The sequence below is a fragment of the Tamandua tetradactyla genome, chromosome 23 (genome assembly GCF_023851605.1).
Source record: "Tamandua tetradactyla isolate mTamTet1 chromosome 23, mTamTet1.pri, whole genome shotgun sequence".
Classification (NCBI taxonomy): domain Eukaryota; kingdom Metazoa; phylum Chordata; class Mammalia; order Pilosa; family Myrmecophagidae; genus Tamandua; species Tamandua tetradactyla.
In genome coordinates, this window is record NC_135349.1 from 25,823,539 (window position 1) to 25,851,278 (window position 27,740).

Here is a 27,740-nt window from a genome sequence, read left to right on the forward strand (position 1 = left end):
TTCTGTCGGGGATGAGACCTCAATAGCCTTTCTACTCTCCCTTGGGAAGAAGGTCAGCAAAAACCATTCTTTGTAATGCAGCAACTCACATGCCATTGTATGACCACATAAGGAAAAGAATTATGTAACAATGCAACTTCGTGACATTTAACAAGCACCAACTATGTGCCAGGCCCTGGGCAGCCTTCCTCCCCATCAGGGGTGCAGAAGATAAGGAACATGAAGAGGCCATGCCCCTGATCTAGGACACAAACAGGAACAGAGCATTTAAAAATTCCCAATGAAGTTGTTAACACTGAAAAATCAGAAGCTTGCACCTAACAATGGGCATCTCTAGCCTGTCTTGAGAAGCTAGGCCACCAGGCCGGCCCGGGTTTATGCTGCGGAGCTGCAGGGGCGCCTCTCCCTGGGCAGAGTGCCAGCTCCCCAGGGAGTACAGCCTCCCTTCCCCAAAGGGTGGGGTGGGTGGTCCTAGACTGCCAGCAAGTTGCTCAGCTGTTCTGTAAGCAACTTTTTGCCCCCAGTTTGCCTGTCTGTGAAATGGAGCTGGAGAAGGCAGTGCTTGTCCCATAGGACTGCTGTGTGGAAGAAATGAGTTCACCTCTGTGAAAGGATTTGGATCTTGCCTAGCCATAATAAGTGCTCAAGAAATGCGAGTGAGGGAGAAATTAAAACATTTTCAGACAAAAAATCTCTGAGAGAATTTGTGACCAAGAGACCAGCTCTGCAAGAAATACTAAAGGGAGCACTAGAGACAGATACGAAGACAGAAGAGAGAGGTGTGGCGAAGAGTGTAGAAAGGAAGACTATGAGTAAAGGTAAAAAGAAGGAAAATTAGATATGACATATAAAATCCAGAAGGCAAAATAGTAGAAGAAAGTACTACCCATGCAGTAATAACGCTGAATGTTAATGAATTAAACTCTCCAATCAAAAGACATAGTCTGGCAGAATGGATTAAAAAACAAGACCCACCTATATGCTGTCTCTACTCAAAGGACACGAGGCCAAGGACACAAATGGAAATTTACACACCAATGTTTATAGCAGCATTATTAACAATTACCAAGAGATGGAAACAGCCAAAATGTCCATCAACAGAAAGTTGATTAAACAAACTGTGACATCTACATAAGACGGAATATTATGCTGCTGTAAGACAGAATAAAGTTATGAAGTATGTACCAACATGAATGGACCTTAAGGACATTATGCTGAGTGTGATTAGCCAGAAACAAAAGGACAAATACTGTATGGTCTCACTGATATGAACTGACATTAGTGAATAAACTTGGAATATTTCCTTGGTAACAGAGACCATCAGGAGGTAGAAATAGGGTGAGATATTGGGTAATTGAAGCTGAAGGGATACAGATTATGCAACAGGACTGGATACAAAAACTCAGAAATGGACAGCACAATACTACCTAACTGTAATGTAATTATGTTAAAACACTGAATGAAGCTGCATGTGAGAATGATAGAGGGAGGAGGGCTGGGGACATAAATGAAATCAGAAATAAAGATAGATGGTAAAGATTGAGATGGTATAATCTAGGAATGCCTAGAGTGTATAACAATAGTGAAATGTACAATGTACAAATTTTAAAATGTTTTTGCATAAGTAAAAATAAAGGAATGTCATTATTGCAGGGTGCCGAAAATAGATGGTAATTTATACTTTAAAATGTCACCTTATGTGTGAGACTAAAGCAAAAAATGTTTATTTGTTACAAAATTTATATTTTGACTAGAGCATTTCCTAATATAACTCACGCAGATAGTTTGATTGAATGTCATGAGTACTTGGAATCTCAGGTAGGACATGAGATTTTGTTGGTTTGTCCAGAGTGATGCCCCAATAAATCCCAGAGTGATTTGATCAGTGACTGGAAAAGTATTTGCAAGCCCCCTCGGGGAATGGTGAGAGTGGGGAGAAATTCAACTTCCCCAAGTTGAATTCTTGATATTCTCACAAGCAGTGTGGACAACCAAAGCTATAGGCTGAGCCCCCAGTCTTGGGGTTTGTTCATATGAAACTTAACCCCACAAAGGATAGGTCAAGTCTACTTAATATTTAGGCCTAAGAGTCACCCCCAAGAGAGCCTCTTTTCTTGCTCAGATGTGGCCTCTCTCTCCAGCCAACATGATGAGCAGTCTCACCACCCTCCCCCTCTCTGCGTGGGACATGACTCCCAGGGGTGTGGACCTTCCTGGCAACGTGGGACAGAGATCCTGGAATGAGCTGAGACTCAGCATCAAGGGACTGAGAAAAACCCTAGAATGAGCTGAGAATTAACATCAAGGGATTGAGAGAACCTTCTCGACCAAAGGGGGAAGAGTGAAATGAGACTAAGTGTCAATGGCTGAGAGATTCCAAACACAGTTGAGAGGTTATCCTGGAGGTTATCCTTATGCATTAAGTAGATATCACCTTGTTGTTCAAGATGTAGTGGAGAGGCTGGAGGGAACTGCCTGAAAATGTAGAGCTGTGTTCCAGTAGCCATGCTACTTGATGATGATTGAACAATGATATAGCTTTCACAATGAGACTCTATGAATGTGAAAACCTTGTGTCTGATGCTCCTTTTAGCCACTATATCAACAGAAGAGTAGAACATATGGAATAAAAATAAATAATAGGGGGAACAAATGTTAAAATAAATTTAGTTTGAAATGCTAGTGGTAAATGAAAGCGAGGGGTAAGGAGTATAGTCTGTATAATCTTTTTTTTTCTCTGTTATCATTTTATTTCTTTTTCTGTTGTCTTTTTATTTCTTTTTCTAAATTGATGCAAATGTTCTAAGAAATAATGAATATGCAACTATGTGATGATATTAAGAATTACTGATTGTACATGTAGAATGGAATGATATCTTAATGTTTTGTTTGTTAATTTTTTTTTTAATGAAAAAAGTTAAGACTTCCGGAGAAGATGGTGGCTTAGTAAGGCACGCGGGTCTTAGTTCCTCCTCCAGAACAACTACTAAAGAACTAGAAACAGTACAGAACAGCTCTTGGAGCCACGACAGAGACCAGACACACAGCATACCCCATTCTGGAACGGCTGGACCGGCTAAGAGATTCTGCTGCGGTGAGGTCCCCAAGAGGCGCGTGCTTCCCCGGGATGCGGCGGCTTGCGGCCGGAGCCCCTCCCTCCCTCCTTCCCGGGCCGGCTGGGAACTTTGGATCGGTGGTTCCCCAAGCCATGGCGGCCGGCGCCCCTCCCCCACGTGCGGCTTCCCGGGCCAGCTGGGAGCCTTGGAGCGGCGGTTCCCCAAGCCACGGTGGCCAGCGACCAGAACCCCTTACACACACGTGGCTTCCCAGGCCGGCTGGGAGCCTCGGAACAGTGGTTCCCCAAGCTGCGGCGGCTGGCGACCCTCCCCCACAGGCAACTTCCTGGAGGGAAAGGAAAGAGTCTCCAACAGTAGTAGAGACTGAGCCCAACCTAACACCAATAGTGGCATTAATGAACAACTTCTGACTACTAAAAATAGGCCCTCAGCTCAGGCAAAACTGATCAAGGCGGAAGTCGCCGATTGGGCTAACTGAAAAAGAGGAAAGGGGGCGAAACAGAGCCTTCTGCGGCTGTTTCTACGGAGGCTTCGTTGCCTCTGGGCTAAGCGCTGGGATTACACAGGTTGCAACTGCCCCGAACGCAGAAACAGGCTGCTTTCAGGGCTCTCTACCACCTGAACCTTCCCCGCGGGAGGGGTGAAACGCAACTCAGGTGGAATCCCTCTCTCAAGGAATTCAGATCCCAGGACTTCACAATTTGAAGCCATTAAAACCAACCTACAACCTTTCCTCTGTCTCCACCACACACCCAGCAGTGAGAGTCTTCCAAAGTTAAAGGAGCCACAACATCTTTTGCTGGTGGGACCCACAGACAGACAAGCACCACGTACTGGGCAGGATAAGAAAAAACAGAGCCCAGAGACTTCACAGGAAAGTCTTTCAACCTGCTGGGTCCCACACTCAGGGAAATCTGATTAAATGCCCATATGCCAGCAAAAAATAGCAAATCACACCAGGAAAATTGAAAATATGGCCCAGTCAAAGGAACAAACCAATAGCTCAAATGAGATACAGGAGCTGAGACAACTAATTCTGAATATATGAACAGAAATGGAAAACCTCTTCAAAAACCAAATCAATAAATTGAGGGAGGACATGAAGAAGGCATGGGATCAACAAAAAGAAGAAATGGAAAGTCTGAAAAAACAAATCACAGAACTTATGGGATTGAAAGACACAGTAGAAGAGATGAAAAAAACAATGGAAAGCTACAATGGTAGATTTAAAGAGACAGAGGCTAGAATTAGTGAACTGGAGGATGGAACATCTGAAATCCAAAAAGAAACAGAAACTATAGGGAAAAGAATGGAAAAATTTGAACAGGGGATCAGGGAATTGAATGATAATATGAAGCGCACAAATATACGTGTTGTGGGTGTCCCAGAAGGAGAAGAGAAGGGAAAAGGAGGAGAAAAACTAATGGAAGAAATTATCACTGAAAATTTCCCAACTCTTAAGAAAGACCTAAAATTACAGATCCAAGAAGTGCAGCGCACCCCAAAGAGAATAGACCCAAATAGGCGTTCTCCAAGACACTTACTAGTTAGAACACCAGAGGTCAAAGAGAAAGAGAGGATCTTGAAAGCAGCAAGAGAAAAACAATCCATCACATACAAGGGAAACCCAATAAGACTATGTGTAGATTTCTCAGCAGAAACCATGGAAGCTAGAAGACAGTGGGATGATATATTTAAATTACTAAAAGAGAAAAACTGCCAACCAAGACTTCTATATCCAGCAAAATTGTCCTTCAAAAATGAGGGAGAAATTAAAACATTCTCAGACAAAAAGTCACTGAGAAAATTTGTGACCAAGAGACCAGCTCTGCAAGAAATACTAAAGGGAGCACTAGAGTCAGATACAAAAAGACAGAGGAGAGAGGTATGGAGAAGAGTGTAGAAAGAAGGAAAATCAGATATGATATATATAACACAAAAGGCAAAATGGTAGAGGAAAGCATTACCCAAACAGTAATAACACTAAATGTTAATGGACTGAATTCCCCAATCAAAAGACACAGACTGGCAGAATGGATTAAAAAACAGGATCCTTCTATATGCTGTCTACAGGAAACACATCTTAGACCCAAAGATAGACATAGGTTGAAAGTGAAAGGTTGGGAAAAGATATTTCATGCAAATAACAACCAGAAAAGAGCAGGAGTAGCTATACTAATATCCAACAAATTAGACTTCAAATGTAAAACAGCTAAAAGAGACAAAGAAGGATACTATCTACTAATAAAAGGAACAATTAAACAAGAAGACATAACAATCATAAATATTTATGCACCAAATCAGAATGCCCCAAAATACGTGAGGAATACACTGCAATCACTGAAAAGGGAAATAGACACATCTACCATAATAGTTGGAGACTTCAATTCGCCACTCTCATCAATGGACAGAACATCTAGACAGAGGATCAGTAAAGAAACAGAGAATTTGAATATTACAATAAATGAGCTAGACTTAACAGACATTTATAGGACATTACACCCCACAACAGCAGGATACACCTTTTTCTCAAGTGCTCATGGATCATTCTCAAAGATAGACCATATGCTGGGTCACAAAGCAAGTCTCAACAAATTTAAAAAGATTGAAATCATACACAACAATTTCTCGGACCATAAAGGAATGAAGTTGGAAATCAATAATAGGCAGAGTGCCAGAAAATTCACAAATACGTGGAGGCTCAACAACACACTCTTAAACAACCAGTGGGTCAAGGAAGAAATTACAATAGAAATTAGTAAATATCTCGAGGTGAATGAAAATGAAAACACAACATATCAAACCCTATGGGACGCAGCAAAGACAGTGCTAAGAGGGAAATTTATTGCCCTAAATGCCTATATCAGAAAAAAAGAAAAGGCAAAAATTCAGGAATTAACTGTCCACTTGGAAGAACTGGAGAAAGAACAGCAAACTAACCCCAAAGCAAGCAAAAGGAAAGAAATAACAAAGATTAGAGCAGAAATAAATGAAATTGAGAACATGAAAACAATAGAGAAAATCAATAAGACCAGAAGTTGGTTCTATGAGAAAATCAATAAGATTGATGGGCCCTTAGCAAGATTAACAAAAAGAAGAGAGAGGACACAAATAAATAAGATCAGAAATGGAAGAGGAGACATAACCACTAACCTCACAGAAATAAAGGAGGTAATAACAGGATACTATGAACAACTTTACGCTAATAAGTACAACAATGTAGATGAAATGGACAAGTTCCTAGAAAGGCATGAACAACCAACTTTGACTCAAGAAGAAATAGATGACCTCAACAAACCAATCACAAGTAAAGAAATTGAATCAGTCATTCAAAAGCTTCCCAAAAAGAAAAGTCCAGGACCAGACGGCTTCACATGTGAATTCTACCAAACATTCCAGAAAGAATTAGTACCAACTCTGCTCAAACTCCTCAAAAAAAATGAAGTGGAGGGAAAGCTACCTAATTCATTCTATGAAGCCAACATCACCCTCATACCAAAACCAGGCAAAGATATTACAAAAAAAGAAAACTACAGACCAATCTCTCTAATGAATATAGATGCAAAAATCCTCAACAAAATTCTAGCAAATCGAATCCAGCAACACATTAAAAGAATTATACATCATGACCAAGTAGGATTCATCCCAGGTATGCAAGGGTGGATCAACATAAGAAAATCAATTAATGTAATACACCATATCAACAAATCAAAGCAGAAAAATCACATGATCATCTCAATTGATGTAGAGAAGGCATTTGACAAGATTCAACATCCTTTCCTGTTGAAAACACTTCAAAGGATAGGAATACAAGGGAACTTCCTTAAAATGATAGAGGGAATATATGAAAAACCCACAGCTAATATCATCCTCAATGGGGAAAAATTGAAAACTTTCCCCCTAAGATCAGGAACAAGACAAGGATGTCCACTATCACCACTATTATTCAACATCGTGTTGGAGGTTCCAGCCAGAGCAATTAGACAGAACAAGAAATACAAGGCATCAAAATTGGAAAGGAAGAAGTAAAACTATCACTGTTTGCAGACGATATGATACTATACGTCGAAAACCTGGAAAAATCCACAACAAAACTACTAGAGCTAATAAATGAGTACAGCAAAGTAGCAGGTTACAAGATCAACATTGAAAAATCTGTAGCGTTTCTATACACTAGTAATGAACAAGCTGAGGGGGAAATCAAGAAACGAATTCCATTTACAATTGCAACTAAAAGAATAAAGTACTTAGGAATAAATTTAACTAAAGAGACAAAAGACCTATACAAAGAAAACTACAAAAAACTGTTGAAAGAAATCACAGAAGACCTAAATAGATGGAAGGGCATACCGTATTCATGGATTGGAAGACTAAATATAGTTAAGATGTCAATCCTACCTAAATTGATCTACAGATTCAATGCAATACCAATCAAAATCCCAACAACTTATTTTTCAGAAATAGAAAAACCAATAAGCAAATTTATCTGGAAGGGCAGGGTGCCCCAAATTGCTAAAAGTATCTTGAGGAAAAAAAAACGAAGCTGGAGGTCTCGTGCTGCCTGACTTTAAGGCATATTATGAAGCCACAGTGGTCAAAACAGCATGGTATCGGCATAAAGATAGATATATCGACCAACGGAATCGAATAGAGTGCTCAGATATAGACCCTCTCATCTATGGACATTTGATCTTTGGTAAGGCAGTCAAGCCAACTCACCTGGGACAGAACAGTCTCTTCAATAAATGGTGCCTAGAGAACTGGATATCCATATGCAAAAGAATGAAAGAGGACCCGTATCTCACACCCTATACAAAAGTTAACTCAAAATGGATCAAAGATCTAAACATTAGGTCTAAGACCATAAAACAGTTAGAGGAAAATGTAGGGAGATATCTTATGAAACTTACAATTGGAGGCGGTTTTATGGACCTTAAACCTAAAGCAAGAGCACTGAAGAAAGAAATAAATAAATTGGAGCTCCTCAAAATTAAACACTTTTGTGCATCAAAGAACTTCATCAAGAAAGTAGAAAGACAGTCTACACAATGGGAGACAATCTTTGGAAACGACATATCAGATAAAGGTCTAGTATCCAGAATTTATAAAGAGATTGTTCAACTCAACAACAAAAAGACAGCCAACCCAATTACAAAATGGGAAAAAGACTTGAACAGACACCTATCAGAAGAGGAAATACAAATGGCCAAAAGGCACATGAAGAGATGCTCAATGTCCCTGGCCATTAGAGAAATGCAAATCAAAACCACAATGAGATATCATCTCACACCCACCAGAATGGCCATTATCAACAAAACAGAAAATGACAAGTGCTGGAGAGGATGCGGAGAAAGAGGCACACTTATCCACTGTTGGTGGGAATGTCAAATGGTGCAACCACTGTGGAAGGCAGTTTGGCGGTTCCTCAAAAAACTGAATATAGAATTGCCATACGACCCAGCAATACCATTGCTAGGTATCTACTCAAAGGACTTAAGGGCAAAGACACAAACTGACATTTGCACACCAATGTTTATAGCAGCATTATTTACAATTGCAAAGAGATGGAAACAGCCAAAATGTCCATCAACAGAAGAGTGGCTAAACAAACTGTGGTATATACATACGATGGAATATTATGCAGCTTTAAGACAGAATAAACTTATGAAGCATGTAATAACATGGATGGACCTAGAGAACATTATGCTGAGTGAGACTAGCCAAAAACTAAAGGACAAATACTGTATGGTCCCACTGATGTGAACCGACATTCGAGAATAAACTTGAATATGTCATTGGTAACAGAGACCATCAGGAGTTAGAAACAGGGTAAGATAATGGGTAATTGGAGCTGAAGGGATACAGACTGTGCAACAGGACTAGATACAAAAACTCAAAAATGGACAGCACAATACTACCTAATTGTAACGTAATTATGTTAAAACACTGAATGAAGCTGCATCTGAGCTATAGTTTTTTTGTTTGTTTGTTTGTTTTTTTATATATATATTTTTTGTATTTTTTATTTTTATTTTTTTCTCTATATTATCATTTTATTTCTTTTTCTGTTGTCTTGCTATTTCTTTTTCTAAATCGATGCAATGTACTAAGAAATGAAGATCATACATCTATGTGATGATATTAAGAATTACTGATTGCATATGTAGAATGGAATGATTTCTAAATGTTGTGTTAGTTAATTTTTTTTTAATTAATAAAAAAAAAGTTAAAAAAAAAAAAGAAAATTAAGGCCCAGATTAAAAAAAAAAAAAAAAGAAATGCGAGTGATTTTTTGTCTTGTCCCTGATCAAGGCTGCTAAAAGCTGGCGGGGCCTGGGGGCTCCTTGCTCTTTGGAGGCTGCTGCAGCACCCCATCCTGTTCTGGCAGAGGCTGGAAGTACCGTTTCTGCTTCAGCGTAGGGCCCAGAGTGACTCTTGTGGCCTGAAGTTAAGCATCTGTTAGGTTTGGAGTGACGCCCCCTTATGCTATTCTTGCAATTTTCTTCGATTCAACAAGTATCAGTGGGGGCCCACCGGGGTCCTGGCCTGGGGTGAATGCACAAGATATGGAAAGTGAAGCCCCCCTCTTGAAGGAGTTCACGACTAGCCTGTATACCAGGTGGCTGCAAACTCAACTGCTTGCAGTCCCACAAATGAGCGGTGGCTACAGAGGGCAGTGGGGACTCCAGCAAGTGCAGGCCTGGTCGGCCCACGGAGGGACTGTGGCTAGGGCTTGAGGATGGTTGCCATGCGGGGGATGTTGCCAGGTCATCCAAAGTCAGTGTTTAAACGTCAGATGACTCACAAGCTGGAAAACCCTGTGTAGGCCAAACAGAACCTGCTGGGGTCAGGGGCCCCAGCATGTGATATTGGAGGCTCAGGACACTGAGGAGCCCCCTGGAGAAGCATGTGACTTGGTGCCTGTAAGGGTGTGGCTGGATACCACAAGGAGCCGTGGGGAAGCTGAGGAAGTGGGAGGGAGGCTTAGGTATGGAGAGTGACATAAGCAGAACCCTGATGTCTCAAAACTAGTGTGTACAAGAAGAAGGGCTGGGCGTTCCAGGGGCTGGGAATGGCAGGGCCAATGGCATAGCAGCTGGTCTAGGAGGACCTCAAAAGGACACAGCTGGAGAGCAGAATTTTATGAGGGACCAGAGAGAGAGAAAAGTTGCATGAGGATAGAAGAGCCAGAGAGCCAGGTTTTGGGGTCCAGGAGTGGAGGAAGATCTAGGGACCAGGCAGGTATCCCAAGGGAGGTGATGGGGTGCTGGACCAACTGTGCCACCACATCAAGGAGTGAACTGGGGTGAGACAGACAGTGCCGCTGTGACTCAGCTCTGCCAAAGCTTCCAGGTGTGGGTCTGGTGTTGTTGGATCTTCCAGTGTACTAAGAAATGATGCATGGAAAATCTCCTAATTTAAAAATGTTGGCAATGAATTCAAGGACTTTTGAAAAGACCATGAGAGCCAGCTGCCATCTGTCTGTGAATGGAGTATTTGGTTGGTGGGTGTGATGCCTTGGCCTTCCAGCCTTCTTCCTGGGATGCACTGGGAGCCCATGGCCACAGGGAGGGGTGGCCGCTGCCTGCAGGCACGTCCGCTGTGCGGCCTGGCCTGCTCAGTCGCCCAGAGGCTCGAGGCTCATCCCGTCATGGCATCAGGCCCTCCAGACTGGTTTGCTGTGGGTCCCCTGGGTCTCCCCTGCCTGGGCTGCGAGCTCGTAGGAGCAGACAGCGTATCTGATTCCTGGCCCTGGTGCACTGCTTGAGCTGGGGGTGGGGGGCTGGGGGGGACACTCCATACATCTCTGCTGAGGAGACAGGGACCAGGCAGGTGATGGGGAGATGGGAGGAGGAGGAGGGGCTCGCTTTGGAAGGAGCCAGCTTTTTGGAAACAGAAACAGCAGGATTAGAGAAGACTGACAGTGAGGGGCAAACGGAGGGGATGAGAATCGAAAGGTGGGAGCTGGCACTGTCCTGCACAGAAAAAGAAAGTGGAGCAGGAGGCCAGGGGTTGGTGGAGGTGTGTGGGTTTGTACGGGCCAAATGGGAGTATGAGTGCATTCCCAGGTGGAAATGCCCAGGAAAAGTCTCAGTGGCCAGGACTGGAGCATGGGTCAGAGGGTAAGCCCTGGTAAGGTTTAGATTTGGGAGCCAATAAATAAACTCAATAGGATGTAACTCCTATGTTCTTAGAGAGAAAGAAAAAGGACCAGGTTTGCCTGCCATTTTCTACCTTCCCTGGTGAGTCTCCCTTCTTTTGGAGATAGCACCTCAATTCTGCATGGTGATGCCATGGGGAGGTTGGCCGTGGGGGCCTGTGGTTCCTGAGGGTGCTGCCACGTGGCACACAACTGGTAGAAAACAGGACACGGGGAGCCCCAGGAAGCCCACATTTTGGAGGGGTTTCCACTGAAGCACTAGAGTTGCTACAAGTATAAAGGGGGGCTATTGGTTCCTTCCTCATAGCAGATGTGAGATGCCATCCTGGGGGCGAGGAGGAGGTGGGAGGAGGGCAGGTGGTATGAGAAAAACAGAGGAGTCCCACCAACGTCACATGCCCTTCCCAGCTCCATCTCCTGCAGCCTGTTAGGTGACCATGTCATGTCATCTGGAAACATAAAAAATGTGACAATTGTACCATTAATTCTTCCTTCTCCTCCTGAGCCCAAGGCAGACATCACTCATCAATCCCGGTGGTACCCTTTCCTGATGACTCAGAAAGCAGCTTCCAGAACCTTCTTAAGAAGGCACTCCAAGCAGCCACTCCCAATCCACACTGGCAAAAGAGAGTCTGCCACCCAGAGCTCACTGTTCTGTGTCCTGACGATCTACAAGCTGGGGAGCTGCAACACCCACTTTGCAGAATTGCTGGTGGGGGGATGATTCATTTGTTCAGTTATTTGCTTAAATCAAATATTTACGGAGTGCCTCCTGGGCAGCCCTCACACGCCTGGTCCAGCAGCTTTCAGTAAACGGCAGCTGTCCCAACCCGAGCACCTGTGTGCTGCCGTCTGTGCACCTGCGTGGGCGCGTTACAGCCCCCCTGCCCTTACTCTCTCTCTCCAATTCCTCTCCTCATATTCACTGTATCACTTAATGAGGGCCAAGCAGCCCAGAAATGTTAGCTGGAGAAGTTAAAAGGCAGCATACTTTTCGATAATAATAAGAAAAAAAAAAAGATTCTCCTTTTTCTAGTACTTTCTTTGCTTGTGTTCTAAATAAGCCTTAGCAGGATTAAGCTCCCCACATTTAACTTTCCTTCCTTGGATTCCCATACACAAAACATTGAATTAACCAGCTGAGCCTACCAGGCTAAGCCATGGTTCCTGCAAACTCTCATTTTTATCTCCTCTAAAACACACAGCAATTGCATTCTCTGGAGAACAGGTAATCAAACCAACCTGCAGCTGCATTTGTTTGTGCTTTTCTGTCCTCCAGGTAAATTCTGGCAACAGATGGGTGTGCATTACATAAGCGGTGCCCCTGTCAGGGGCTGCGGGCCTCCACACTCCAATCTGTCTATAGAAACACCTCTAGTTTCTAATCTCCCCAGCCGACACCTCCCCAGAGTGCCCGCAACGACACCTTATGTTCTCATGGGACTCTTACGACCCTTTTCCTCTCTTCCGTTCATGCACCCGGGGAAGGCTGACGGTAGGTTGAAGAAGAAAGGTGAGCCTTGGCCCAAAGGGATGAAGCTTATCTGCTTTGTAATCCAGCACAGAGAATCCGCTTTACTTGGCCAGAGATACACATGCAGTGACAGGACTGAGCCACAGGGCATGGGCTCGGGCAGACAGCATTGCTTTGTGACCCATTTCGGAAGGACAGGCTAACGACCACCTGTCCGCAGGAGCCGAGAGAGACCTAGGAACGGGCGGCCACGGCCCCAGAGGTTCTAACCGTGCTGCCTCGGGGCAGGGGTGGGCGTGGGGCTGGGAGGACAGCGTCCAGGCCCATGGGACAGGCCCACAAGTGGCGAAGGAGACACTGACAGGCCCACAGACGCTTCCTCACTTACTCCAGTGGCGTGGACTCCCCCGCCTCAATTTTACACTTTGGGTATTTGTTTTATAAATCTCAACAAGAAACAAAACAAAACAGAACCCCCCCCTCCCCCCCAGAAATCAGCAGAATCTTTCTGTCACATCTCCGAGGCAGCCTGGGACTGCATCTGTGGTGCTAACTTCAGGTCCTGGCGCCTAGTAGATGAAAAGCGCTCAGGGCCTGTCTGCAGGGAGGAGAGCTGAGAGGCAGGTGGCTGGGTGGGAGGAGGGTGGGAAATGGGGGAGAAGTACTGGCCCTCCTGGACGTGATTCCCAGCTCTGCCTGTAAACTGCTAGATGGCCTGGCCAGGCCACCGCAGCTGTCTCAGGCTCAGTCCCCTTGTCCATGTAACAAAAGAAATCATATAACTACTTATGGTTTCTGGGAAAATGAACTCATTTGTTCACTCGGCAACCATGTCTTTCTACTCTGAATAGGGTGACAGTGAAGGCAACTTGGGCCTTGCCCTTGAGATGTCCACTGTGTGGTAAATTCTGGGGGAGAGGATGATGGAATGTATGCTTGAGGTCCGGAGGGAGGGCAAGGGGAGCGGGGTCAGGGTTGGCTTCCTGGAGAAAGGGGCATCCGGATTTTCCAGGAATACGAGGCAGAGACAGGCATGGGAGTGAGATGGGAGGGGCCAGGGACCAGAGGGATAGCCATCGTGGCAGGTGTGAGAGGAGAGAGATGGTGGGGAACAGCTGGCATGGCTGGAGGGAGGTGTACTGGCTGGAGAGAGGCAGGGCCCGGCTCAGGGGATTAGTTGGCTCCACTGTCACACTCAGAGTTTGACGTTGATCCTTTGAGTTCAAGGGTTTGAAGCAGTTGGAGTGGCAGGCCCCCCCTCCCTGGTGGCTGCAAGAGGGGAGCCTGGAGGCTGGGCCTGTGGACAGGATGGGCAATTAAGAGGCTGTGCCCTTCCACCTGTGCACCTTTGCACCTCCCCTCCCTCTGGGAGACACTTCCTTCTTTTCTGCCTTGGCTCATGGCTACTGTTCTCTCCACCAACCTTGACCGACCTCTCCCAGTCTGAGGCAGGTCCCCTCCTCCATGCTCCAGGGGTTGCAGTGAGATAGCTCTGCTATCACTTCCCAAACCCTAGAAGACGATGCCCCGCTCCTGGTGGCTCTGTCAAATGTGTGACGTCTCCACCCTGGGCAGGCATTTGCTGCCCCCAAGAGGTAGGGCAGCTGGGCCTCTGTGTACCGGTTCTGTGACTTCAGGAATCAGGTTGTTGGCAAACTGTTAAGTGCTCCCATCCACCCTGTGCCCAGCAAGTCATCCAAGCCCGTTACTTACGCCATCGGCCGTCCAGTAATTCCAAACCTTGATCTTGGCTAGACCAAAGTCACGCAGCCGACTTGTGTTGCGGATAATAAAAAAGAGCTGGAGCGGTGGGTGGAAGGGGCACGTCCACAAGGAGGGCTCTTTCTTGCTCTGCAAAGCCAGTGGGAGAGGGAAGTCATTAGCACATTTCTGCCTCTCTCCCTTTTGCTAATGAAAACCAGGAGAGGGCCTGGGGCAGGCAGCCAGGATACCCTGACAGGTCCCGGGAGGCGGGGAATCGGCTCTCACCCCCACCCCGGACGGCACTGAGAACCAGGCTGCTGACCCTCGTCCCCAGCAGTAAGCTGCGACATGTGCCCCCTGAACTGCCATCCAGGCTGAATTAAAAATGCAGCGCACTTTATTTTAATCAACTTAATCAGCTTTGCAGGGTGCACTGGCTGTGGGGAGAGGCACTTGAGAGAAGGATGGGAAAAAAAGCCACCACTTGCTCTATTTGATTTGCCCGGCAAGCAATGCCTTTGATTTTCTTTTTGTAAAACCCCACCGAATTTTTAAAACTTAAAAATAGAAAAGAAAGAAACTGGCTCAGACATTTGTTGGGAGGGGCCATGGCATTGAACCCTGGGATTTATCCTGCTCCCTTTCAGGGTTTCCAAGACTTAAGACCCCAGGGGGCTGTTTCCGCCTGCCAACGCCGCAGCCGGAGGGTAGGAGAGCAGGGAAGTGAGACTGCCATGCTCATTTGAACCAACAACATTTCAGACCATGGCAATGCTGTGGCTGCAGATGGAAAAAGCAAAATCTGGGGACTTTTCTCAGATCCAGTCTTCTCTTCCCTTGCCTCTTTCCGATAACCTCTTCTACTTGCCACCAGCTGCTCCCCAAAATCCCCACACTGACTTGACCCCTTTGCCTTACATAGGCTGGGCCTGCTTACAATACTCTTCTCATCCTGGGAAATTCAGGTAAAATGTGAAGCAGCCCCCACCCTCACCCATTCCCTTGACATAATTACTCTCTCTGCCATGCCCATGGTCCTTACAAAACCCATTTACCCTGTGTCCCACAGTTATCTTTTTTCATGTCCATGTTACTGCCCCACTCAGCTGTGAGCAACTTAAGGGAAGTACCCAAGTTGAATTTGTTCCAGAATCCTTAGCATATGGCACAACTTCTCAGACATGGTAAATGCCCAAAACAAACAAATAAAAACCACCTTCGTCAAATGAGTAAATGAATGAGTAAACAGATAAATGAAATGAGTCTCCTAGTAGCTGTCCTGTCATTGAAACTTTAAGACAAGAGATTGTAAATTGGGTCTGCGCACAGAGGAATTCTGTTTGGCTCAGAAAGTGTTGTAAAAAAAGGCAAATTCATAGCCAGCACTTAAAAATGGGGATGGGGTGGGGCAAGGCTTTCCAGCAAGATCTAGATCTCTGCCTTTTCTGCAGACTTAGAAGACATGGCAGTGCTGGCGTCCATGCTGGTGTTGGCTGGAGCTGAATAGTTCTGCCCCCGCTAACCAGGGCAGATGCCTACCAGTGCACCACAGTCCCCACCACTCCCTACTGTCCTCCACCAAGCTCGCTCCCTTTATGCTCCCTTAGTTCCCTGCAGGCATCTGGGTCCCTGCTTTGGGGCTGAATGGCCACAGCCAGTCCCACCTGCCCATAAGTGACCACTGTGTCTCAGACATAGTTTGGCCAAAGTTGGCCCTTTTATCTAAAAGGGGCATGTGCGGACATCTAAGCAGACTGCCTCATCCCAGGAATGTGCCTGCTGCTTGAGGGAGCTGAGGAAGGAGGGGTTGGCTGAAGCTGGGACTCAACCAGCCCCCAGAGATAGGAGGCCCGGGCTCCAGCTGCAGGGGAGAACAAAGGTGGCTTGTTCGGGGTGACAACAGTGCCTTTCATGAGGGAGGAGGTGGCTTTTGTCAAGGGGGAAGAGATGAGTTCAAGGGGTGCTGACTTATGCTGGCAAGCTTCTCAAGCTCTGCAAGAACTTTTCGTCCTCTGAGCAGCTGTGAGGGGTCAAGACATCATATCTCTCACTCCAGCGGGCAGGTCTCATTTCTTCATAGAGGTGAGGCCTACAGTGGGTCGCTGTGGCTCTCTGACAAAGGGAGAAGAGATCGAGGCCCCCCTCAGTTGTGGGCGAAGGGACTGTAATTGAGTTCTGACATTTCTGTCAGCGGTGGAATAACAGGAGGGCTAAGTGGAAAAAGTGGTGTTCAAAGTCAAAGAACATTAACCTGCAGATAACTCAGGGCCTCATTAGCGGCCGGGCCTTCGGATGGTTCCTTTCCACAGACAGGGCCTCGGAAAGAGCTGGAGCTGCAGGCGGAAGGGGTGGGAGGCTGACCCGAGGCATGCCCGGGGCTGACCCGAGGCATGCTGGGCGAATCCCCAGGCACCAGCCGGCGGAGCATCCGCTGCTCCCTCCCCATCCCAGGGGGTGGAAAAGAGGGCAGAATAAGAACCAGGGCACTTGCAGGCTCTTCCACTCGGCCTCTCAGAACCCTGGGAGGTAGGTATTTCTCTGGCACCCCCGCTACAGACTGAAAGCAATCCTCAGCAAGGGGTATGATTTGCCCAAGTTTGTTCGGGGCCGAGGACTTGGACCTAGATTTTTAATTCATTAATTCATTCCACCTTAGCGTGGCGCCCCCAGGAGCAGATCCTGAGCCACAATCTGAGCACAAGCAGTTTATGTAGATGGGGGAGGAAGCACCAGAAGGAGGGTGAGATACAGGCAGGAGGCCCAGAAAGGGTCTGGCATCTACCTCTGAGGGTAACGGGGGCTTAATCCCACCAGGGAACTCTGGGAGCCCATGTGGGAGGCATCTCAGAAAGAAGCCACCCCTGGGGCAAGGTTGATGGGGTATTGATACGCCAACTTCCATCAGTCATCGGCTGAGGGCCTCTCCCCGGGGTCTCAACCCTTTCGACCCCCAGCTCAGGCCTGCTGCATGGGAGGCAAAGCAGGCTCTGGGGCCCGAGAAAAAATCCTCGGTGTTGGCAGGTGGAAGACCAGCCAGTGTGCACCGAAGTGGTAGGACAGGGGGTGCAGGGAGACACCGACAGCCTCTGCCACACACTCTTCCAACAAACACAGATGAGGCCCTCCCGTATGGCAGGCTCTGCGGGGTCTGGGGGGAGAACAGGAGAACTGGGTCCCAGCTCTGTGCTAGTAGGAGGCAAACAAGTAAAATGTACAGGGATAAATTCTATGAAGAAAATAGGAGAGAATTATCCATGGCGATGGAAGGGCTATTTTACAATGAACGGTCCAGGAAGGCCTCTCTGGAGACATGATTTTCCAACTCCCCAATCAAAGGTGCTTTTCGGTGCCTGTGTTACCCAACCCAGATCCCCCCACCCTCATGGAGATGCCCAGCTGCCCACAGAAGGAGCTCCAGTGTCTTTCAGTAAAAAGCTTATTGCACAAAAAGGAACGAACTTCTTGATTATGCAACCATCTCAAGTGCATTACTCTGAGCAGTAACAGCCAATCTCCAGAGGATCCATACTGTATAATTCCAGGCATAGCACATTTTTGAATGACAAAACGTGCAGAGATGGAGAACAGATCGGTGGCTGCCAGGGGTTAAGTGAGGGGGTTGGGAGGGTGTGGATATAAAGGGGGAGTGAAGGAACATTCTGTATCTCGATGCAGTGGTGGTTACATGCATCTCACATGTGATAAACTGCACACAATATACACCTATACATATATACAAATAAGTGCATGCAAAAACTGGTGAAATTTGATTTATTATAACCAGTGCCAATCTCCTGGTTGTGATATTTTACTAGTTATGCAGGAGGTTACCATTGGGAGAAGCTGGGACCACTCTGTACTATTGTTTTAACTGAGATGAAATTCATGTGTCATAAAACCCACCATTTAAAACTGCACAATTCAGTGGTTTGTAGAATATTCACAAGGTGGCACAACTAGAACCAGTCTCTAATTCTAGAACATTTTCACTAACCTTAAAAAGATACCCTGTACCCAGTAGCAGTCACTCTTCATTTTTCTCTCCTTCCAGCCCCTAGGAACCACTAGTCAACCTTCTGTCCATATTGGGCATTTCATTTAAATATAATCATACAACATATGATCTTGTATCTGGCTTCTTTTACGAAGCATATGTTCAAGGTTCATCCATGTGATAGAGGTATCAGTACTACATTCCTTTTTATGGTCTCCATAATATTACATTTATGGAGATACCACATTTTATTCATTCATTCATCAGCTAATATGCATTTGGGCTCTTTCCACTTCCTGGCTATTATGAATAATACTGCTATGAACATTCATGTACAAGTTTTTGCATGAATATATGTTTTCACTTCTCTTCAGTATATGCCTAGGAGTGGAATTGCTGGGTCATATGGTAATTCATGGCATAGTTTGTGAAACTGCCAGATTGTCTCCCACAGTGGCTGATCAACTTTATATTTCTACCCGTAAAATATGAGGGTTCCAAATTGCCCCACAACCTTGTCAACACTTGTTATTTTCTTTTTTTTTCTTTCTAATTATAGCCACCCTAGTAAGTGTGTGTGAAGTGTGAAGGATATCTTGTTGTGGTTTTGATTTGCATTTCCTTAATGACTTATGATGTTGCTTACTTATATGCTTATTGGCCATTTGTGTATCTTCTTTGGAGAAACACCTATTCAAGTTCTGTGTTCATTTTCTTTTCTTTTTTTTTTTTTTGTCTTTTTCAGTTGTGTTTATATATTCTGGATATTAGATATTTGGTTTCCAAATATTTTTATGCATTCTGTCAGTTGTCTTTTAATTTCCTCAATAATGTCCTTTGATACACAAAAGTTTTAAATTTTGATGAAATCTAATTTACCTATTTTTTCTTTTGGTGCTCACACTTTTGGTGTCATGCTTATATAGAATCCACTGCCAAATCTAAGCTCATGAAGATTTTCCCCTATGTTTTCTTCTGGGATTTTTATGAGTTTGGCTCTTATATTTACGTTATTGCTCCATTCTGAGTTAGTTTTTGTTTATGGTGTGATGTAGGGGTTCAACTCTATTCCTTTGCATGCAGAATCCAGTCTTTCTAGCACTGTTGGTTGAAGAGATATTTTTTCTCCATTGAGTGGACTCAGCACCCTTGTCAAAACTCAATTGGCCATAGATTAAAGGATTTATTTCTAAACTCTCAATTCAATTCCATTGGATTTGATTCCATTTTTACATCTGCACTTATGCCAGTATCACACTGTTCTTACTACTGCAGCTTTGTAAAAAGTTTTGAAGCTGGGAAGAATGAGTCCTCCGACTTTATTCTTCTTTTTCAAGATAGTTTTGGCTATTTGGGGCCCTTTACTATTCCATATGAATTTGTAGTTTTTTTGTTTTTTGTTTTGGCACGGGCAGGCTCCAGGAATCAAACCTGGGTCTTCGGCATAGCAGGCGAGAACTCTGTCACTGAACCACCATTGCCCACCTAATTCCATATGAATTTGAGGATCAGCTTTTCCATTTCTGTAAAAAGGCTGTTGGAATTTTGATAAAGACAATACTGAATCTGTACATTTTGCTGAGTAGTACTAATATCTTAACAACATTGTCTTCCAATCCATGAACATGGGATGCCTTTCCATTTATTTACATCTTTTTAAATTTCTTTCAGCAATAGTTTACAATTTTCAGTGAATAAGTCATTCACCTCCTTAGTCAAATTTGTTCCTAGATATTTTATTCTTTCAGGTAATATTGTAAATGAAAATGTCTTCTTAATTTTCTTTTTACATTGTTCACTACTCATGTATAGAAAACACTGGATTTTTTTTGTGTGTGTTAATATTTTACACTGCAACTTTGCTGAATTCATTTATAAACTTTAGTAGTTTTCTTGTGGATTCTTTGGGATTTTCTATATATAGGATCATTTGTGAATGGAGATGGTCTTACTTCTTCCTTCCCAAAATGGATGCCTTTTATTCCTTGTTTAATTGTTCTGGATTGAACTCCCAGTACAATGTTGAACAGCAGTGGTGAAAGAGGGCATCTTTGACTTGTTCCTGGTCTCAAGCCCCGGGGGTGGAAAGCTTTCAGCATTTCACCACTGAGTATGATGTAAACGGTGTGTATTTCAAAAATGCCCTTTATCATGTTGAAGAAACTCTCTTCTATTCCTAGTAGGTTGAGTGTCTTTATCATGAAAGGGTGTAGGATTTGTCAAATGCTTTTTCTGTTGAAATGACCATGTGATTTTTGCCTTTATTTTATTAATACGGTATATTACATTGATTTTCATATGTTGAACGACCTTTGCATTCCTGGAATAAATCCCTCATGGTCATAGTATACAGTTCTTTTTATAAGCTGCTGGATTTGGTTTGTTAGTATTTGGTAAGGACTTTTCTATATATATAAAACTATTTTTTTCTAGTGAAATCTTTATCTGGATTTGGTACCAGGGTAATAATAGCCTCACTGAGTATTCTCTCCCCTTGTATCTTTTGGAAGAGTTTATGAAAGATTAGTGTTAATTCTTGGCAGAATTACCAAGTGAAACCATCTGGTCCGGGGCTTTTTTGTGTGTGGGCAGTTTTTTGATGACTAATTCAATCTCTTTATTTGTTATGGGTCTATTCAGATTGCCTATTTCTTCTTGACTCAGTTGCAGTTGTTTGTCTTTACAGGAATTTGCCCATTTCATCTAAGTTGTCCAATTTGTTGGTTCAAATTGTACATAATATTATAAAATTTTTATTTATTTATTCATTTTTACATGTGCAGGCACTGGAAACTGAACTCGGGTCTCCAGCATGGCAGGTAAGAACTCTGCCAGTGAGCCACCATGTCCTGCCCTCCCTTATAGTTCTTTTTATTTCTGTAAAGTTGGTAGTAATGTACCTTCTTTCATTCCTGATTCTAGTAATTTGAGTGTTCTCCCTTTTTCTCTTGGTCAAAGAAAAACCTTTAGCTAAGGGTTTGTCAATTTTGTTGATCTTTTCAAAGAACCAACTTGTGGTTTCATTGATTTTTGCAATTGTTTTTCTGTTTTCTGTACTATTTTTATCACTTCTTGTGAGTCTGTATAATCATTTTCAAATAAAAATTAAATGAATATGTTATTGCACACCGTGTGTGCTGGGGATACAGCACAGGAAGAATATAGGTAAGAATTCACAGATTAAACGGGGGAAGACAGATTATAAACCAGTAGACAACAGTATTTCTTATGGTGAGAAATGCTCTGAAAAAAATGAAATAGATGATGTGGCATCACCTGGAGTGGGTCGGGGGACAGGATTCTACTAGACTATAGGGTCAGGACAGGGCTCGCTGCAATACAGGGATATTTGGGCTGAGACCTGAGAGGAGCCAGCCACATGATGCAGAAAGGGCAGAGGGCACAGTGAGGACAGAACCCAGAGGTGGCCATGAGGTTGGCAGGTTGGAGGCGCAGAGGGCCGGCCTGGGGGGCTGGTGCCCTGTGGGTGAGGTGGGAGATACATGAGGTCAGAGAGGAAGCTGGAGGCTTGTTTATGAAAGTCTCTCAGGCTGTGCAGGGGCATCTGGATTTTATTTCTAAATGTAATGGGCAGTCACCCTAGGAATTTAAGCAGAGGAGGGGCACAATCTTATATTTTTAAAAGATCACTTTGGGTACTGAGTGGAGCTTGAAGTAATAGGCCAAGAAGTAAAGAAGGAAGATGAGATTGGAGGCTGTTTAATAGTCCAGGTGAGAGAGAACAGATGATCGCTCTTGGGAAGTGCCAGTGCAGGCAGAGAGAAGGGGTTAGAATCGGGCTCGATTTGGGAGGTAGAATCAACAGGACTTGCTGGTGGACTGGAAGGAGCCGTGGAGGAGTTTGGGGGAATCAACAAAGATTCTAAGTGGTCAGCTTGGGCATCCGAGTGGACTCTGATGCCATTTACAGAGCAAAGGACTAGCGGGAGAGGAAGAGATGCAGCTGTGGGCAGGGGTAATTAAAACTCAGGTTTTGCATCTCTCAAGTCTGAAATGGCTACTAGACATGTGAGAAGAGATTTCACCCAAGCAGGAAGTTGACATTCAGTTGCGAACTCAGAGGAGCAGGCAGGGCTGTGTGTATAAATTTGCAGCCATGGACTCGGGTGAGGCCACCAAGAGAGATGCTGTAGGCAGAGAAGGGAGGATGGCTTGCTTTGAGCCTGGGGACTCCCACATCTTCCTCTGTGTCTCCAATTCACCTTCACAGAAGTAAGTGATTTCCCTTTCCAACCCAGGGTCCACTGCAGTTCTGCTTTTTCAACCATCAGCCACTCCATGGCCGCATGACCTGGAACAAATCACTTAGCGTCCCTGAGACCTGTTTTTCTCATTTACAGAACATGGAGTGTCCTTCCAAGGTTGGCATGCAGATCAAATAAGGTGATGTATGAGGACCTGGCTGACGCACTGTGGGTCTTCAATTCACGCCAGTGAAATGGGACAGTCCTAGGAGGTAGTGTATTCTGGTAGCCGCAGGCCTGGCACACACAGGATGACCACCAGAGAGACCCCAAGCTAGGCCAGCAGGGGGAATTCAGCCCCCACCTCCAGGTGGGCCCAGAGATCCAGCAGCCCAGGATGAGATGATGCCTTATGTCCCAACCTCATGGCTCCAAATTAAAAAACAATTAGCCCACCAAAACCATGAGCCAAAGTTCTCACTGTCATCATGTAGCAAAGCTCATCAGTCTCTGCTAAATGAAGGAAAGGGAGGGTAAGCATTAGAATTGATTCCCATCAACTCCAATGGTGCTTTTTATCACTGCTGGTGCATTCTGTTCTCTGGAACAGACTTCCAAAATACTACTTTTTTCTGCACCAGGATGATGAGGGGCTGACAGCTGCTCCAAGCCTCAGCAGCAAAGTCTGGAGCCTACAGACTTGAAGGCAGAACAGAGGTATGCAAGACTAGAGCTTCCAAACTGCCGTCACTTACAGAACCTGTTTCTTTTGCGGTTTGATATGACAAGAGCTGCTGATCTGGAAGGAGTCTCAGATACCATGCACCCACTACCGGGGATGGTTGTTGTTTCTTGGCTATCCAGCATCTACCCCGCCTCTCTTTGGGTAGTGGTCCTTCAGAGGGAATTACATCCCTTCCCTGCTCTTCTTGGTGGAACTGGTATCAAAGCGTCCTGCCCTCCCAGTCAGAAGGTGGGCCCAACAACCTTCCTCTCCTGGGATTGAGTATCTTGAGCAAAGCACCAGGAGGACAAACCAATCAACCACCCAACCCTCTCCCCCAAATACCAAATCCTTGGTGCTTGTACATCCCAGGATGCTACCCTGAACTCCAGCAAGACCACAGGGTGTGCTCTTCTAGCCTGGGTCACAGTGAGCACACCAGCTCCTCAAAAGACTTGCAACAAATTTCAGTTTTAGAAAATTGTTAAAGTGAGTCAGATGCAGCCTCAGTTGCTGGCCACCTAGGAACCACAATGGATCACCTCTTCCCAAAAACCGATCCTCAGAGAAGGCAGGCAGGTTGTCTAAGGCCATGAAGTCAAATCTCTGGAAGTGGAGATTTCAAAGCCTACCTTGCTTGTTTCCTCTTCTTTAAAATGGGAATAATAATACAACTAACAACACAAACAATGATGATAATAATAGTAGCCGATAATAATAGTAGCTCAGGAAGAGCCAGGCACAAGCGTAAGCCCTTCATAGGTGCATTTAATCCTTACAACATTGCATCAAGACAAGAGATATTGCTATTTCCATTTTACAGATGAGGAACCTGCAGTAGAGATTAGGTGAGTTGCCTGCAGTCACAAAACTGTAAGGAATAACCTTCTGAACCCACATCTTTCTGCTTCTCAAGCCAGTATACCATCAGGAATAAATGATCTGCATGAAGTACTTAGCACAGTGCCCGGCCCAAGGCAAGGATTAAGTACCCAGCAGCTATTGTCATTTTCAATACTTTTAAAAGTAATAATTTATATTTTGGACTAGATAATATCTGTACATGACAGGGAATTCTAAAGATGCAAGAGAGTGTTCAATGCAAAGTCTTCTGTTACCCATGTCCTCTGCCCACCCATTTTCCCACCCCAGAGGCTACCTCCATTTCCAGTTTCTCAGGCCCCATCCAGAGGTAATTACGAAGGATGCCAAGGCACATTCATCATAGTAAAGATTACACCACTGGCCAGTCTGTTTCGATTTAACTCATTGTCTCTATCCAACTTGCAAGTAGCAGGAAGGGGAAATGCCAGCACCTTCAAAAAAGGACTGCTAGCTATGTAAAGGAGAGAAGCATCCAGCACTGGTCAGTTTGGTGCTCAATCCACGCCAGGCACCTTGTCCCCAGGGCAGCTGGACCCTCAGGGGGGTGGCCTGGGCTCTGGACTGGGCTGCAAGAAGTGAATTGGCTCCACTACTTCCTAGCTGGGCGATCTTGGCCAAGCCAAGCCCTTTCCCCTAGTTTTAGTTTCTTCATTTACAAAATGAGGGCTTTAGACCCAGTGACCCATGAGGGCCCTGTCTGCCAGTGACTGTGGTCAGCTGCAAGGTGGGGATAAGGGGGTAAACTGGTTCCTCCTTTCCCTGTCACCCCACAACCCACAGGCAGGGATCTGAGAAAGAGCTTCTGGGGAGAGACAGTCTGGCATTTTCTCCTGCACCTTTTCCCGTGGCCCCTGCCCCACTCTGCCCAGTGGAATGAATGTGGTAGATTTCTTTGTCTTCCTCCTCCCTGGACCCACACCCTCATCACGGGCTTAGGGTGGGCAAAGCTGATGCATCAAATACAGCCAAGGGTCAACCTGACCTCCCCGCCACTTACGGCCAAGTTCCTGTTGACGAGGCAGCTCAGGTCCCCAGGAGCGTCCGCGTTCCGGACATCCACGTCATGAGGTGACACATAAAGCTTAGCACCCTTCAGGTCGAAGAACTCGATTTTCATGAGACCCACCCATAGCGCACTGCCCCAGTTGGAGAGGATCTCCATGGTCACGTAGACGGCGTCTTTGATCTCTTCTGCTTTCATTCTCCATTTATCCTTCAAGCAGAGAAAAACAAGGTCAGAGAATGAAAACTTGGCGGGTTTGAATCCAGCTCGACCACCACTCATAGCCAGATGGTGTGTTTCAAGAAATGATTTCACCGCTCAGGGCCTCGGTTTTCCCATCTGCAAAATGAGGCTGATGATAGAACCCACTGTATAGCTATTCTGAAGAGTAACTGAGTCCCTTTTTATGAGGCATTTAAAACCTACTTACTTGCTCCCCTGGTACTTAGTAAGTATTCTGTAAAGGGTTGCAAATATATAAAATGTTTAAAAAGAATCAGATTCTGCCTGAACGTGCACTTCTCTCCCTCCGCTACCCGATCATGTCTGGAGGTGAGTCACGGCTTCTGCTGAATCTTGGATAAGTCGCTTTACACCCTTAGCCTGCTCCTGGGTGAGCAAGCAGATGACAGCCCCAAGAAAGCCCCACCACAGGTCCTGTCTCTTTCGGGCACCCTATAAGGATCCACCTCCTCCTACCTCTCTCCTTCATTGATTTTAATGCCTGTGTCCTCCCCGGGAGGGGGTGTACTCTGATGGTCTGTGGGAACACCATCGGCAAGTGGCACCACTGGGGAAGGGCTTCCGGAGGCCCCTTCGGGCTCAGGGTGGCAGCTCTGGCTGTCACGGATCAGCCACCCATGAAATGGTGCATTCCCTATGTGCACGTGCCCTCTGTTAATTAGCACCGCTAATCTGCAATGTTCTATGAGCAGGGAACTGAGCAAATGAATAGCAACTGTTCCCTACTTATTTTTTAAATTAATAGCCAGCGAGATGTGCTATCACATTCAGTGTGCATTTGGATGAGCCTCGATTGCCAGGCAACCTGGACAGGGGCAGGGACGGAGAGGGAGGTCAGCTCATAGCTCCCAGGAGGAGCTCAGGGCTGCTTTGATCAACCCAGCTCACAGAACCCACAGCTTCCTCCTCCACCACCACTGCACGGGGTCCTGGACCCGACGCTGGACCATGATAAATCTCACGCAGTGGGGATGGGGAGGTTAAGGAGACTGTACTTGTGAGGAGAGCCTTTGGCCAAAGGAAAGTTCTGGAAGGTGTGAGGAAGTAGCACTGCTTGCATCGTTTGTTGGTGCCAGGGAGGAGGGTGAGATGGGACGCGAGCTGCCTCACAGGGGTCCATTGGGCGTCACACCCAGCACAATGTAAAATGTGAAAATTCCTGCGGCTGAGTTTCTAAATGAAGAAACTAAAGGGTCTACTTACTAGGGAAATGCCCCGACTTGTCAGCATTGCAACTCAACAGTAATCCCTGCTTTCTGTGTTGCTTAATTGTGGATTCCTCTGGGGGCGGGTGTCGGGTTGGCCTCTGGCACTAGTCCTCTCCTCTCTCACCAGGACCACCTGATTTCCTTTGGGAAAGTCGCCCCCCTCTTTTATCAGCCATGAAGTATGGGAGTTGAGCCCTCCACTTCCACCCAAAGGAGGAACCTGACTGGTTCAAGCCAATTCATGTGTCCCATTGTCCTTGGGGCCATGGAGAAGTGGCTCCATGATGGCCTGTGACCCAGTGTGGGCCAATGCGTATGTGCTGTCTCAGAGTTGTGTGGGGAGAACTATCCCTTTTCCCCTGATGCTGGGGTAGGACAGTGTGAGGGGGTGAGGCTGGAATGACTCCAGCTACTACTGATTGCAGGGGAGAGAGCAGAGCTGATACTGGGCATTGGGTGGGATAGGGGGCTGGGGTCCAAGGATGCAGTCAACACTGGACACAGAGGGGGAAGGTGTGGTTTCAACTTTTGGAGCAAACCTCCCGGGGCCTGAAATAGGGCCTTTTAATTACAAGAACCTGTACCTTCTCTTCCTTGTGTAAGTCAGTTTGCACTAGATTTTGTTTCCTCTCACATAAAGAGTCTTTAATTGATTCAGGCTCTTTTTAATGTGGCTGAAGTTTTACTACTTAGAATCTTCACAACTACAAAAACAACTATTGCACGGAGTGAAGACCATGGCTCTGATTTTTCTAGATGGTGAACTTTCACCGATATTGACCAATCCCTCTCTGCCCCATGCCAGTCCATGCAGCAGGCCTTTCCTGTTTCATCGGGGGGGGGGGGGGGGGTGTGCTCATGACCCTATTTCACATCACAGGCTCCAAGGACCAGAGGGCTTTGGGGGCTTGTCTAAAGTCACAAGTCCTCTAAATAAAGGCAACACATTCAGAGCCAGAACTCTTGTCCAGACGCAGGGCTCCTTCTGCAATCAGGTGATTTTTACAGGTGGTTTGGAGAGGACTCCATGAGGTCCCTGTTGGCCAATCATAAGATGGGTGT

General features: G+C 45.5%; 1 protein-coding gene across 13 annotated transcripts in view; it reads right to left on the reverse strand.

Annotated features, from left to right (window-relative positions):
• The window catches only part of KATNIP (katanin interacting protein), a 199,169-nt gene that overhangs the window by 44,752 nt on the left and 126,677 nt on the right, over positions 1–27,740 (reverse strand). For all 13 annotated transcript variants that reach the window (XM_077141464.1, XM_077141461.1, XM_077141463.1 and 10 more), the window contains 2 exons: positions 25,222–25,437; positions 14,426–14,563 (listed from right to left, as the gene is read on the reverse strand). In XM_077141464.1, coding sequence (XP_076997579.1) covers positions 14,426–14,563; positions 25,222–25,437 — 354 coding nt within the window. The remainder of the gene's footprint in view (positions 1–14,425; positions 14,564–25,221; positions 25,438–27,740) is intronic.